Source organism: Gymnodraco acuticeps, unplaced genomic scaffold (assembly GCF_902827175.1).
Source record: "Gymnodraco acuticeps unplaced genomic scaffold, fGymAcu1.1, whole genome shotgun sequence".
Taxonomy (NCBI): Eukaryota; Metazoa; Chordata; class Actinopteri; order Perciformes; family Bathydraconidae; genus Gymnodraco; species Gymnodraco acuticeps.
The window spans coordinates 456,345-469,392 of record NW_022992006.1 but is presented as its reverse complement, the minus strand read 5'-3'; the positions used below and the strand labels follow the sequence as shown (position 1 = coordinate 469,392).

At 40.8% G+C, this 13,048-nt stretch overlaps 1 protein-coding gene across 3 annotated transcripts in view; it reads right to left on the bottom strand.

Annotated features, from left to right (window-relative positions):
* Window positions 1-10,069: 10,069 nt before the first annotated feature.
* myom2b (myomesin 2b) overlaps window positions 10,070-13,048 on the bottom strand; it is a 35,219-nt gene continuing 32,240 nt past the window's right edge. For all 3 annotated transcript variants that reach the window (XM_034201325.1, XM_034201326.1, XM_034201327.1), the window contains 2 exons: window positions 11,840-11,965; window positions 10,070-11,666 (listed from right to left, as the gene is read on the bottom strand). In XM_034201325.1, the coding sequence (XP_034057216.1) occupies window positions 11,460-11,666; window positions 11,840-11,965 (333 nt within the window). In that variant the 3' untranslated portion in view covers window positions 10,070-11,459. The remainder of the gene's footprint in view (window positions 11,667-11,839; window positions 11,966-13,048) is intronic.

The following is a 13,048-nucleotide window of genomic DNA, read 5'->3' as shown; positions in this document are numbered from 1 at the left end:
TAACCCTACCCCTAACCCTCACACCAGATACTGACTGGTTTTTGGACCCCCCCAGACCCCCCCAATAAAGCACAAATGCACGTTTCAGAGTGGCCTTTTATTGTGGCCAGCCTAAGGCACACCTGTGCAATAATCATGCTGTCTAATCAGCATATTGATATGCCACACCTGTGAGGTGGGATGGATTATCTCGGCAAAGGAGAAGTGCTCACTATCACAGTTTTTTTCAGATTTGTGAACAATATTTGAGATAAATGGTTATTTTGTGTATATAGAAAATGTTTTAGATCTTTGAGTTCATCTCATGAAAAATGGGAGCAAAAACTAAAGTGTTGCGTTTATATTTTTGTTCAGTGTACAATGGCTAACATGGCTTGGGCATGGTTGGTCACCTGTGCATCAAGCAGAGAACCCTAATTATGTAAGTGGCACAGTGGTTAGTTCCTCCACCTCCCAGTAGATTTTGCATGTCATTTTCATGCTTGTATGAGCCTTCACCTCCTCCTACCATTCCTCCTCCGAGAGCAAGCTGTTCAGGTGGGTGTGAGGCAGCAGGTTTTAAATTGCCATGAATGTGTGGTAGTAGTTGTGTAACTATACTGTATCTGTGTTCGTCCTGTCTTGGTCTGGTATCCTTTCTGTCACGATCTTGATGTTTTGTCACGTTGTCTTGTTATGGGTGTTGTTTTGTGGTTCTGTTCTCCCTGTCTCTTGTCTGACTTCCTGTGTTTTTCCTCCTGTGTTTGATTGTCTAATTGTGTTCACCTATTGCCCTTGTGTTTCTACCTCCCCTGCCCAGGTGTTTCTTGACCCCTCCCTGTATTTAGTCTTGTCTCTTCCTGTGTTTTCTTGTCGGTTCATTGTTTGTCTCTCCTGTCTCCCTCCATGTTGGTCACGACCGTGTTTGGGTATTGTATGTTCCACGTGTTACCTATTTGCTATCCATGCCATGTTTCTTTTTTGTTGATCGGCTTTGAAATAAAGCTCGCTTTTGTTTATAGACCTTTACTCTTTTTGAAGTCTGCTTTTGGGTCCTACCTTTTCCGCAATCCTTGACAGTGATTCTAACACTTTCATGGTGTTTGCGTGCATTTTGTCCAGTGTACAGACTCCGGGCTCCACTGATATACAACTGTAGAAAATGAATACATTGATTTACAGAGCTACTTTCATCTATTCTGTATCTGTCCGACAGTGATGAAACTAGAAGGCATATTGTCAAATGATTCTTATTTTATTCCTTTCTGCACTGTTTGACAGCAGTCAATACGTTTTTGCCACTTACGGTTACAGACTGTTGAGCCTGTCAGCAGCAGGTAGCTAGATGGGAGGGATTATCATCTGATATAGTTCACTGAGTTGGATTCAGCTTTGCAAGAGGTGTCAAGCTTGGAGTCAAACTGAAAATAGTGGACAGTAAAAAATGATTTTCTAAGATCGAGGGTTTCATTTCAACTTTGGGGACACAGACTTGTGATCAGAGGAGAGTCTTTGTTCCATGTGAACTCAAAGAAAGATCATCAAACAAAAATGCTATGACTTACTGATACATGATGTAAAAATATTGATTAGAATATGCATTATATGAATTTGTTGCGGTCAGAATGCATCACAAATAATTAAAAGCAAAGTGGGTTTACAGTCCAATCAAGTCACAAATTAATTAAGAGAAATGTATGTTTATAAGTAGAATAATGCTGTTCTCTTAGTCAACCGCAATCCTCTTGGAAGTGTATTTTGCTCAGCTCCACAGCTGGTGATGAAGCCCCATGATTAAAAACAACAATATATCCCACTGACTTGTGTATCAAACATATATAGCAGATATTTTAGCTGCAACAGGCTGGAGCAACCATAACACACATTGTATACCTGCTCCACTGGAGTATGTAGTGTAGTCAAGCAGACTTTCAAACTTGTGCATGAGCAGCTACCAAAATCCCCCTTTAAGCTCAACAAATATGAATCAATTCAGTATGCCAATACAGCGAGTAAAATATGCTGACAGACAGTAGGAGAGGGGGAGAGAGAGATTAAAAGGTGAAAGAAGAATAGAAAGAGGGAGCAGGAACAGACACAGAAGGAGATGAAGCATGTTTGGCTTTTGGTGCTCTAGTAACTAAAGCAGCTGTCAGTATCACCTGATGCACACACCACACACACACACACACCACACACACACACACACACACACACACACACACACACACACACACACACACACACACACACACACACACACACACACACACACACACACACACACACACACACACACACACACACACACACACACACACCATCTCTTTTATTTTTGTAGCTCCCTCCTGAGCATAATGATTGTGCTCCTCTTGCTGGTTCATGCCTGTGATTTGAAACTAGGACATAAAAACACACAGAGACACAAAAACAAACATAATGCTAACACAACCCACATTTCTTAATCCATCTCTGTTGTGTAGGATGATGTGTGGGTGTGAAATCATCATACTGTACCTGGAATATAGATAGACTATATGTTTTGGTCCCTTCATTTTGTTAGAAACTCCTTGCAACAAAGCGGTACATTTATAATACGTTTTCTTTTACTTTCTGAGAGTTAACTGTATGAGATCAGTTAGTGGTAGGGTTGTACTAGTCTGTTTATAACATAAGTGGACACAATATTTGAATGACCTCTAAAAGCAGTCCAGTACAACGCTACTGCAAAGAATAAACCACTAATAAACATATAGTTGAATTTAAACCTCTATGCAAGTGCCTATCAAAACGGTATTGTCTTCAAAAAATAGAATTTACGGCTGAGATGATTATCATCATTCAATTCCATTATTGCCTGGACCTTCACTTTACTCTAAATCCGAGCACTATGCCTTTTTGCCAGAATCTATGCAGTTGCACAAGGCAGTGTATGTGTGTGCAACATTTTGAGCCCCCTACTCCGGCCTGAAAACAAATATGTGGCTCTTTTTTCTCTAATTTCAAGGCTGAAGCACTCAAATGAAGCACATACACATTCAATACACGCTTACAAACACGTTTCAATTATGGACCACTGAGCATGTAGCTTGGTCCTGAGGTTGAAATGTCCGAACAAAGCCAAGGACTTGCTCAGTACAATTTGATTGCAGCTTGTTGATGTCTTCCGCTCTGTGTGTATATGAAAGCAAAGAGAATAACGGGTATGGCTGAGTGCATAGCAGACCCTCATAATACTAGAGAGAGCAGAACAAGTGTGTGTGTGTGTGTGTGTGTGTGTGTGTGTGTGTGTGTGTGTGTGTGTGTGTGTGTGTGTGTGTGTGTGTGTGTGTGTGTGTGTGTGTGGTGTGTGTGTGTGTGTGTGTGTGTGGTGTGTGTGTGTGTGTGTGTGTGTGTGTGTGTGTGTGTGTGTGTGTGTGTGTGTGTGTGTGTGTGTGTGTCTGTGTATGTGGAGGGGCTGTGTGGTTCTTGACAATGATTTGCCATGACAGGGAAGGTGTGCGGGCCTGCTGCCAGGAGCAACAGCATCCTGCTACCACACACAAGCACGCACGCACGCACGCACGCACGCACGCACGCACGCACGCACGCACGCACGCACGCACGCACGCACGCACACACACACACTATGGAATATAGAGTTCCATCATATCTTCACTACACAATTACACTTTAAACAGCTGTCTTTCTCTCTGTTCCTTCCTGCTTAACTTCTTTTATTTTCTCTGTCTCTTTTTCCTGAGGGTTAATGTTATTATTTGATAATCACATTTTCTATAATGTTAGTGTTGTGCTCTTTCAGGTGAGGCGGCCTACCTCTGCTATAAAACACTTGTGTTCTGCCCCTGCTGCTAAGTGTGAAGCATTTGGTATTTTGGGATTATTCATTCTGATTACAAGTATAAACCGTGAGATGATATATATTAGTTTAAGGTGTCAATCTATGGCAGTACTGGATCGTTGTTACTTTTGTTTTTCACTTGCATGGTGAAGCTTTCTGCTTTTTCCAAGTAGCTAATTTAATTAATTGGATTAAATAAACTATAACATTTTTTTATTATTTAGTGATATAGGAGTTACAAGACAAGTGCATACACGTACAGTGTCACATACTGTATACACAGAAGACAATAAGGAGCATTTACAAGTATACAAGACAAATAACAAATGACAAAATGTATATGGAGACAAAAAAGACTGTGTCGGTGCGCTTGAGGGATTAGACAAAAGGAGAGTAATACATGACTAAATTATAATTAAAATGATATGAGTAACAATAGAAATAGTAGCATGACCTCAAAGAAGATAGGGGTGGTGGCTGAAATCGGATTGAGGATTATTAATTAAATTGATATATTAATGGGTTCCAGATGAAATCAATATCATTGTTTTGTTTTTTTATGCTGGCAGATAATTTTTACATTATTTAAATGATTGAAAAAAAACATACTAATACTTTTATCTATATAACCCACTTCTCATAAAGAGCAATGACCAGACTAGAGCAACAATTAAGTTATTCACGGCGGCTACCATCTGACCTGCTTCTGCTAACGTGAACTTGAGTATATCTGAAAGATCTTAGAAGTTTTAGATGCAGAAAACACGAGAAAAATCCGGCCAGCAACAGGTTAAAAACTTCAAAGGAAATACATTGATTTAATATTGTGAGAAAAAGCAGATCAGAGAGAGGGGAGACAACCCAGAGGCTTTTATCTCAAATGTTGTAACTTTAAGGTAATTTTCTTGTTTTTTATTGGTTAGATTCAAAGAGGTATAAGATTAAAGACAGGAAAGAGACAGAATGACATTGACCATGAAAGAGCCTGAAAACGTAAGCTTTGTAATGCATGAAGCGCACCTCAATCTGCACTCTGATTCACAGCGCACGTACTAAACGGAGATATAACGCAGTGAGTGACAGCAAGTGTTTGCAGAGTCCTTTTCATTAGACATGCTACTGGAGTCTTTGATCCTCGGGACCTTGTGGGCAAGAGTCCTCTCCTCTAATTGTAAGGCCACTGTACTCATGCATGCATATTTAGCACACCTTCATGAAGCTGTAATAGCTCTCTGCTGCCTCACTTTACATTAACAAAGGCTCGACTTGATCCAAGGGAATGTTGACCTCTCACACTGTCCAAACCAGTACGCCACCATTCTCACAAAAACAATAGTTAAAAAGGAGCACGTATAATAAAAGCAATTAGATTTGTCATATTGTAAATGACTTTAAGACAATCACAGTCATAACGTTTCCTGAACTTAAATCAGGGGTTGTTTTGTGTGTTTCTGTGTACCATGTTTAATCTTAAACATGCACACATTTGACAATTACAGTGTGAGCTATGCATGTTGTTGAACATTTAAGATATTTCAGATCAGTGTTACCCCATTTTGTTTCATTGTGTAATTCAACTTACTTACTTCAACAACTGATATGTATTTACAAGGTATCGAAAGTGCAATAGGGAGGACACTTGTCACAAGCAATGGACTGAGGCGTTAGAGAGCCCAACCACCACTGAGGGAGATGAGTGATTGATGATAGAGAGGATGTTGTGAGTTCATGGCGTCTGACTCTGACACTGAGACGACTGTTAGCATGCCGTCCCCTGTCAATGTTAGAGTGGGTTCCTTTAACCTTGATGACTGCATTTCTACCTGTCCTTTAGCAAAGTGTCAGTTACCGATTGCAAACGAGAAAATGTATTTATGTATTGATATTGGTTTATTATCTTTTGTCATGCATTTTTTGAAATCGTTGAAAAACAATGTTGTCCTTTTTAGATGGTGGTGCCAGATCTCATAGGGAACACATTGGTGGGCTCGTTGAATGGTTTTAAGGAAATATACATATCATATTGCCCAAACCTCTCGATAGACCATTTTTATTACATGCTCATGTGTTTTGGATGTTAACTATTTGTATTCAATGTAACGAGTAATTGTAGCAATGAGAGTGCATGTAAAAGTATAAACTGGCTTAAAGTACTCAGAAATGTACCTGCGTTCAGTAATTGAGAACATACCAAGTTACATTCACCACTGAAGGCTGTAGAAACAATTTTCTTCCTGAAGTTCCTGAAAATTATGCATGGTATTAAAATCAAGAAATGAATGAATGCTCCAGATTTCTGGCTGTGCTGCTTGCAGCTGATGGCTTCTGAGCCACGGTGCAATTTGAATTTGAAGTGGCTGATTACGATGTGGCTTTTTCCTCTGAATCTGCCCCTTAGCCTGAGGAGGTGCAGACACCTGTTCCCGTGCCTCGGAAGCTCAATGCTAAAAGTCAGGAAGAGTATGTGATTCATGGAGCAGACAGGTGAGGCCAACCCGGTGTGCTGCCTGCACATAATAATAATCTCAGGGAAACAGCTGGCCAGCCACACATCAAATCAAAAATGAAAATTGCCAGCAGACTCGACGGCTTCTTTTGTCTGTATGACTTCGACATGTTGACACACATCGGGGACGGCACTGTTTCTAAGGAAATCTAAATTCCTCTGCATGCTGTTTGTGAGGAAACCAGGCACAGTATTAGTGACGCTGTGCATCATAATGCATTCTGCAACACAGATGACGAGCAAAAGGATAAACATGTTGTTCATGTTTTAATGATAGACTTTAGAAAAACTGTCTCTTCTTCTATCTGCCTTCCTATCTCTGTGTCTTCTTCCAGCTGCAGCCTCTCTTCTTTCATCTCATCTGTTTTCTCAGCCAACCAAAGTCAGTGAAGCAACTGTTTGGGCTCCTGCTTGTTGGCACCTCGCCAATTCCACCACTTTTAGCTCTGAATTGTGTTTTATATGTCTATGTTTTGTGTGTGACAAACAGAAAGAGAGAAATGAAAGAATGAGCTTGTGCACAAGATAAAGAGAGGGCAGGAGACGTGCAGAGTGTCGATGTCTGGGTGGGTGTGCCTGTGAAGCTGCAAAATCATTTAAATTGGGAAAGGAATGCAGGAATGCTCGCTAGTGATTCTGATCGGAGCCAAATTTGTCTGTCAGAAAAGTCCCCAACCAGCCTCCTTGCAAATTCCCTGTGATTGGAGAAGGAGTGAAAAAATAGAGAGGGAGGAGAGACTGACAAAGAGAAGAAATTGAGGAAGAAAGGAGAGTAGACATGAATAGAAAGCAGAGAGATCTGGGTTAGAGGGACACAGACATGGAGACAGGATGGTAATACTGACTGTATTTATGTTAGTTATTCAGCTGGGTGAGAATAACAGTGCTGTCAGATGAGTCTCCCACCTTAAAGAATTCAGCTTTCCAGGAATCAGCAACTGAAGTTTGAAAATCACACATCATGGTCTCCTTTGCTCAGATTCTATTCAAACTACCATTTCTAAGTCTCGTTAGTCATTTCCTCCGCTCAGTCTCTCCCCTGTCTCCACAGAGGGCAGTGTGGCACAGGCTTAGACGGATGATGAGTCACATTCATAAATGTGAGCAATTTAAGACTTCGGTCTTCCTAACCCTCATGTCTGTGAGGTGATGTGAAGACGATAGCTTGCACATCCCTATTTTTTTAGCCATGCACTGTATGACCCCTGCCACCCTGAGAGAAAAGCTGATTCTATTGTGTTTAGTTTTTTTTTCAGTCCTAAAGGTGATTACACAGTGCTGTCAAACAATGCCTCCGGATTTGATGCATGTAAGGGCTCACAGTGTCCCAGCAGAGTGGCATTAGGGCTGCAGAGTGGAATGGCAACCAGGTGCAGTGTGCCTGGACCAGAGATCCAGGGTTTAAGTCCCCGTGTTGACAAGCATCCGCCCTGCTGAAGCCTCCAACAGCCAGACTGTGAGTCACTACGAGCTCCAGGAGAGCTACCTGACTTCCCTGCAGAGGGAGAAGCATGTCTCCCTGCAATGCATCACTTAATATCACTAGAAATATACCAGATGTGAACAATAAGCTCGCCTCCTTTTTAAAATGACTCATTTTCCACTTGATGCAGCCTTTAAGTTTACAGAATGTATGTTCAGCATGTGTTGGGGATAAAACCCACACAGGTGGTTTATCACTAATATGTCCAAGAACAGGATTAATAATCACAGCATGGATGTAATCTACTCTCATTACAATTTTTATTAACCCAGCTAGCACATTCTTACAGATGAAGCTACAGTACATGTAAAAGCAGCCCAGCCTCTTTATATAGATGTCTCCTCTCTTGATTCTCCCCTATGCTGTTATCATATTTGTCTCACTTCATTTGTATTGCACAGGAAAACATCCCAGTGAGAGGATTATTTGGCTCATTTAGTCTTGATTTGCCACCAATCTGAGGGGAAATCCCAACCCGAGTTTAGACTAGTCCAATGGTCAGCAAAGATTATGTGGTAATGTGCATGGCTGACAAATTAATCTTGCAGCTGTTTGATTATGTAAATGTTCTGATTGGTGTGAGAGCTCCTGTGAGATGGAGGTTGACATAGTTGATGGATCAGAAACAAGCAGGTTTTCTTGTTTGAATAAGGTGTGTGACATCCAGCTATCATGCTGATAGTGAGCGCATGAGACAAACATGATTAATTGATGCAAATCAATTAGAAAATGTGCATCAATTTTAGGGTCCCAATGTTCAAGCAACCCAACTTTTTGCTTTTCTCTTTCTTGCTTGTTTCCATCCCTCCTCTTTTTCTCCCTACTCCCCTTTTGCCTCTCAAACCTTTTCCTCCCCTGTGCAGCTCTCTCTCTTCACTCAACTTTCTTCCCCTCCCTCTCTGCAAAACCTTCACCTGCCTTACCTTTCTCCTATCTGTCCCACTCACTGTAAACTAAAGACATGATCATCTGTGGTGCAACAGCGAGACAATCTTGCATAATAATACCCTGCTTGTTTCCCCTCACTCACTCTGTCCTTTCCTCTCTTACCTCCTTCCCTTGTTGCTCATATCCCTCGGCACATGTCTCCTCCCCTCTCTTCTAGGCAGAAAAACCAGCAGTAATCAATACCACCATCAGTGTAATTGTCAGCATTTAGCCCCACAATGCAAATTATGAATATACTGTAATGTGTGTGTACACGTGTGGATCATAGCAGTATTTAAAAAAAGTGAGTGTGTCGGAGCACACCCACAAAATGTCTCTGCTCCTACTTTATCTCATTGTTTGAACAGCAATGCTTTAATTAGGAAAGGTCTGTGTGTGTGTGTGTATGTGTTGTAGAGTTTGTGTGAGTGTTAGTGTGTGTTTCAAAAGTGATAAACAGTGTGTGTATAGGCATGCTACCATACTGCCCCCATGTGGATGACTATAGAAGAGCATATATTCTATATAGTCTTGTTTCTCCACACACCCACACACTCCAATGACACGGTGTTATATTTGGAAACACAATTTCATGCTATCAGTACTGGCTAGCTATTCCATTTAGATAGCAGCCGTCTATATGTGTGTGTGCTTATGCTGGTGTGTGTGGCTGATGTGTCTCTATGCATCTGTTAGTGTGTTTGAGAGTGTCGACAGGCCTTCTGAGCATTTCACAGAGGAGCCCTTTTTTTCAAAATGTATTAAAAATAAAAGTTAGTTGTCATGGTAACGTTTGGATTCCTCTGTAATTATGTTGATTACAATGTGAAAATGGATTAAAAAGTCAGGAAAATGATCTCAGAGCAGATGATCAGCGAAACATCAACAAATGATTCAGATCTCTCTCCTTCCCTCCTCCTCCCGCTCACTCTAACACACACACGTGTCCTCCAGTCGCACTTCAGAAGTCCTTTATTGCCACGCAACACTGAATTATCTACGTCCATCTCTCACACGCTTTGTCTTCTTCTCGATCTATTTCTTCCTTTCTTTAACACTTTGACACACAATGTATGACTTGATTCGATTTGTCTCCATGTGCAAAAACACATACAACAGCAGCAAGGGTAAACCAAACCCACATTAAACTACAGTATACGTCTCTGTGTTTCATTCAGCTCATTCTGAATGTGTTAACAAGCTCGACAAGACTTGTATCATAGCGCCAGAGCAGACACATCAGCAGCAGAAGTAACACACACCAGCAGCTCTCCATTACTCTAGTTCTCTCACCATCCCTCTTCTCTCTAACAGAATGAATAAACAGGCTCTGCAAAGTGTAATCTCTTTCTTTTATTAGCAACAGCAAACACCAAAACAATGAAGTTTCCCCCCCCTCTCCTTCCTCTCCGTCTGCTCCTCTCCTCTCATCAGCTTTAATGAACCACATATCTCATCAGCCATCTTTTCATCAGCTCTGCCATCACTACTTCCTGCACTTTAAACCTGACTGAATAATTATCGCATGGCTGTTGGCTGATGACCATGAGGATTGTACATCATTGATATTTATCTGTAGGGACGAATACAAGTAGGTTTTCTAAAAGAAAGAAGGTTTGTTAAGTCAGTCAGTTTGAAACAGAAATGATACTATGACAGTCTTCAGTGTCTGTGTGACACTGGCTCTGCTCCTCGGCTCTGGTTCACTAAGTAGTGATTCACTGCTAGCTGATCTTCAGCTTGCTTAATATCTCACCATGGCGATGCTATGGAGGACATTGTTATACATTTGCAGTCATCAGTTGAGAGAGGTCGGAGCATAATGATGGCTTTGTACACCCTGACTTATTTCTCTCTGTACCTGTGTGAACAAGGGAAAGTTATCATTATGTCTTAAGGAGGGTATGAACTAAATAGTGTCAACATTCATCTTGTTGGATATAGCAGTGACTTGGAGCTGTGGTACTACAAAGCCAGTGTTGTTTTTTGCATCAACATCCTGCAAGAAGTATTATGGGCGAAGAGTTTAAATACATTAAAAAAGGTGTTTCCTGACTGTGAAACCCGGCCAAACCATTGATCGAATACAAAGCAGGGTCTTGGCTTGGCCCAGTCTTCAAAGGGCGGTGGTAGTGGTGGTCAGGTAGTGTGAGAGGGTAAATAAGATATGATACCAAGAGCCGTATAATGCACAATGTGTTGCATACCATAAAAAATGCAAGCATGATGTATTGAAAAATGTATTTTCAGCAGGATACTGAGGTCATTTTGAAGCTTTTCCTCATCATGTTATGCATGAAGATTTCGTTGTTTTAGCCAAATCAAAATGGTTGATTTCTTTATACACTGCGCCAATTTAAAAACACATTTCCAGCAATCATTTAAATTAAATTCCAACTTTATTCAAATTTCATTAAAGTTTATTTCAATCAATTTAGTTATCTCTCATCAAGTCAAGTCCTGATATGAACTTGTTTTTTTAATGTTATTAATTTCAGCGTTGTGTTCTTACAGGGATATCAAAGTAGTACATTTTTTTGTTGTTGCTAACTTTAACGTGAATTATTACTTTAGCTATCAGGGTTTTCTGGACCCTCTAATTCACAAGTGTGTTTGCTCCATTTCATTTGAAGCTTTGAATATTTGTCCAGACAGACTGAAGTTGTTTACATGTGCTCCGGTGTGTGAGTATATGTCTTCCTTATTTATGATTGTCATGCTTTCTACTTCCTCCTGGTAGGAGTGGGACTCTTCACTCCTCTTCCAGCTTTTGGAGGGGCGGGGCTAGGAGTGGAGGGGGCGGGGCTTGGAGGAGGCTGGGCTGACTTGGGCTGCGGGATCTCAATGGGGAGTTTAGGAGGGATCATTGTTTTAGGGGTCAGAGTCGGTCTGGCCTCTGGGATTTGCTCTCCATGACGGTACACACTGACCTGTAGGGAGAGAGAGAAATAGGGCATAATGCTAGTAATATAAAAAAAATCAACCAAATCTGTAAACAAAAGTGAGCAAAAAAATATCTATCTTGTTGAGTCCTGACGAAAAGACAAGATTTGTGCCACAGATGGTCAGTTACTAGTTTGTGGCACACAGCAGAGACACTCACCACTATATCCACAGACTCCCCTCCATATTTGTTCTGGACAATCATGGTATATTTGCCAGAATCCTCCATGGCAACACCTTTGATCGTCAGACTGGCAAACCTGCCCTGGTCTATGGAGACCACGTACTGAAATACAAAATCATAGGTTAAAGAAATGAGAAAGCCAGCATGGGGAGTTTAGCTTGAATTTTAAATGCCCGTCCCTTTGAGTTTGGTTTAAAAATCGATTTATTTTTTCTCTGCAGCAGCATGAGCTTTGATTACGACCTCGCTATGGCAATAGCTGAGCGCTAGATGGGCTTGGGGAGCATGCAGACTAATGATCTATTTCAGTCTATTGTCTATTCTAACCTGCTTAACCCTGTTAGCTTAACCAGAATACTGTATGACTGTATTGAATAACAATTAAAACATATTCCATCCGTACCTGTTGAGAGCACAAAAACACACTATTGATTTGTATAAGCCTTCAGAGTTCAAGTACACTTGTGTCGTCGTTCTTCAGACACTTGAGATTAATTGGTAGATTACTTGAATTGTTCTGATTTGCACCATGTGAGCAGCGTGGGCTAGAGTATTTAATTTCCCTCTCTCGAACACTACCTGCCCATTATTTTGCAAGGTCCCGGCATAAGTACCTTTTTATGGATTGGATCAGACTAATTATACCTTCATATAAACATTCAAGGAATTAAAAGCTCTATTGGCATAAAAATCATACAGACCTAAAAAATATATTTTCAAATTGATGGCCTTTTCTAATCAAAGTGTTATGTAATTAGATTATTGCCTTCATTTGTTAGACTAATGTAGGCTCATCTCGGAGTTGTTAGTCCCTCTTTTGGGAAAGGTAAAAAGTATAGTGGTTTTGAGACTGATCCAACACTCCTATATTTAAACATGTATAGTTTTACAGTTACACCTCTTCCTGCTCTGAATTTCAGTGCAGTGTTCTGTGGATCTGTATATATTCCTGTTTGTTTTTCTGTTAACAGTCTCCTCTGTGGTAACGAGGTAGCGGGGATGCACTCTCGAGGTTTAGAAAACACGTCACCAAAGACATCAGTTCTTGTTTTAGACAGATTATTAGCAGGTGAGGGAATGGATAAAGAGGAGGGCAAACTTCAACATATATTCCACCTGGACCACAGTTTCTCAAACTTAAATCTTCAAAGTGGCGAGGAGCTGCAGGATGCTGATGCTGTTGAA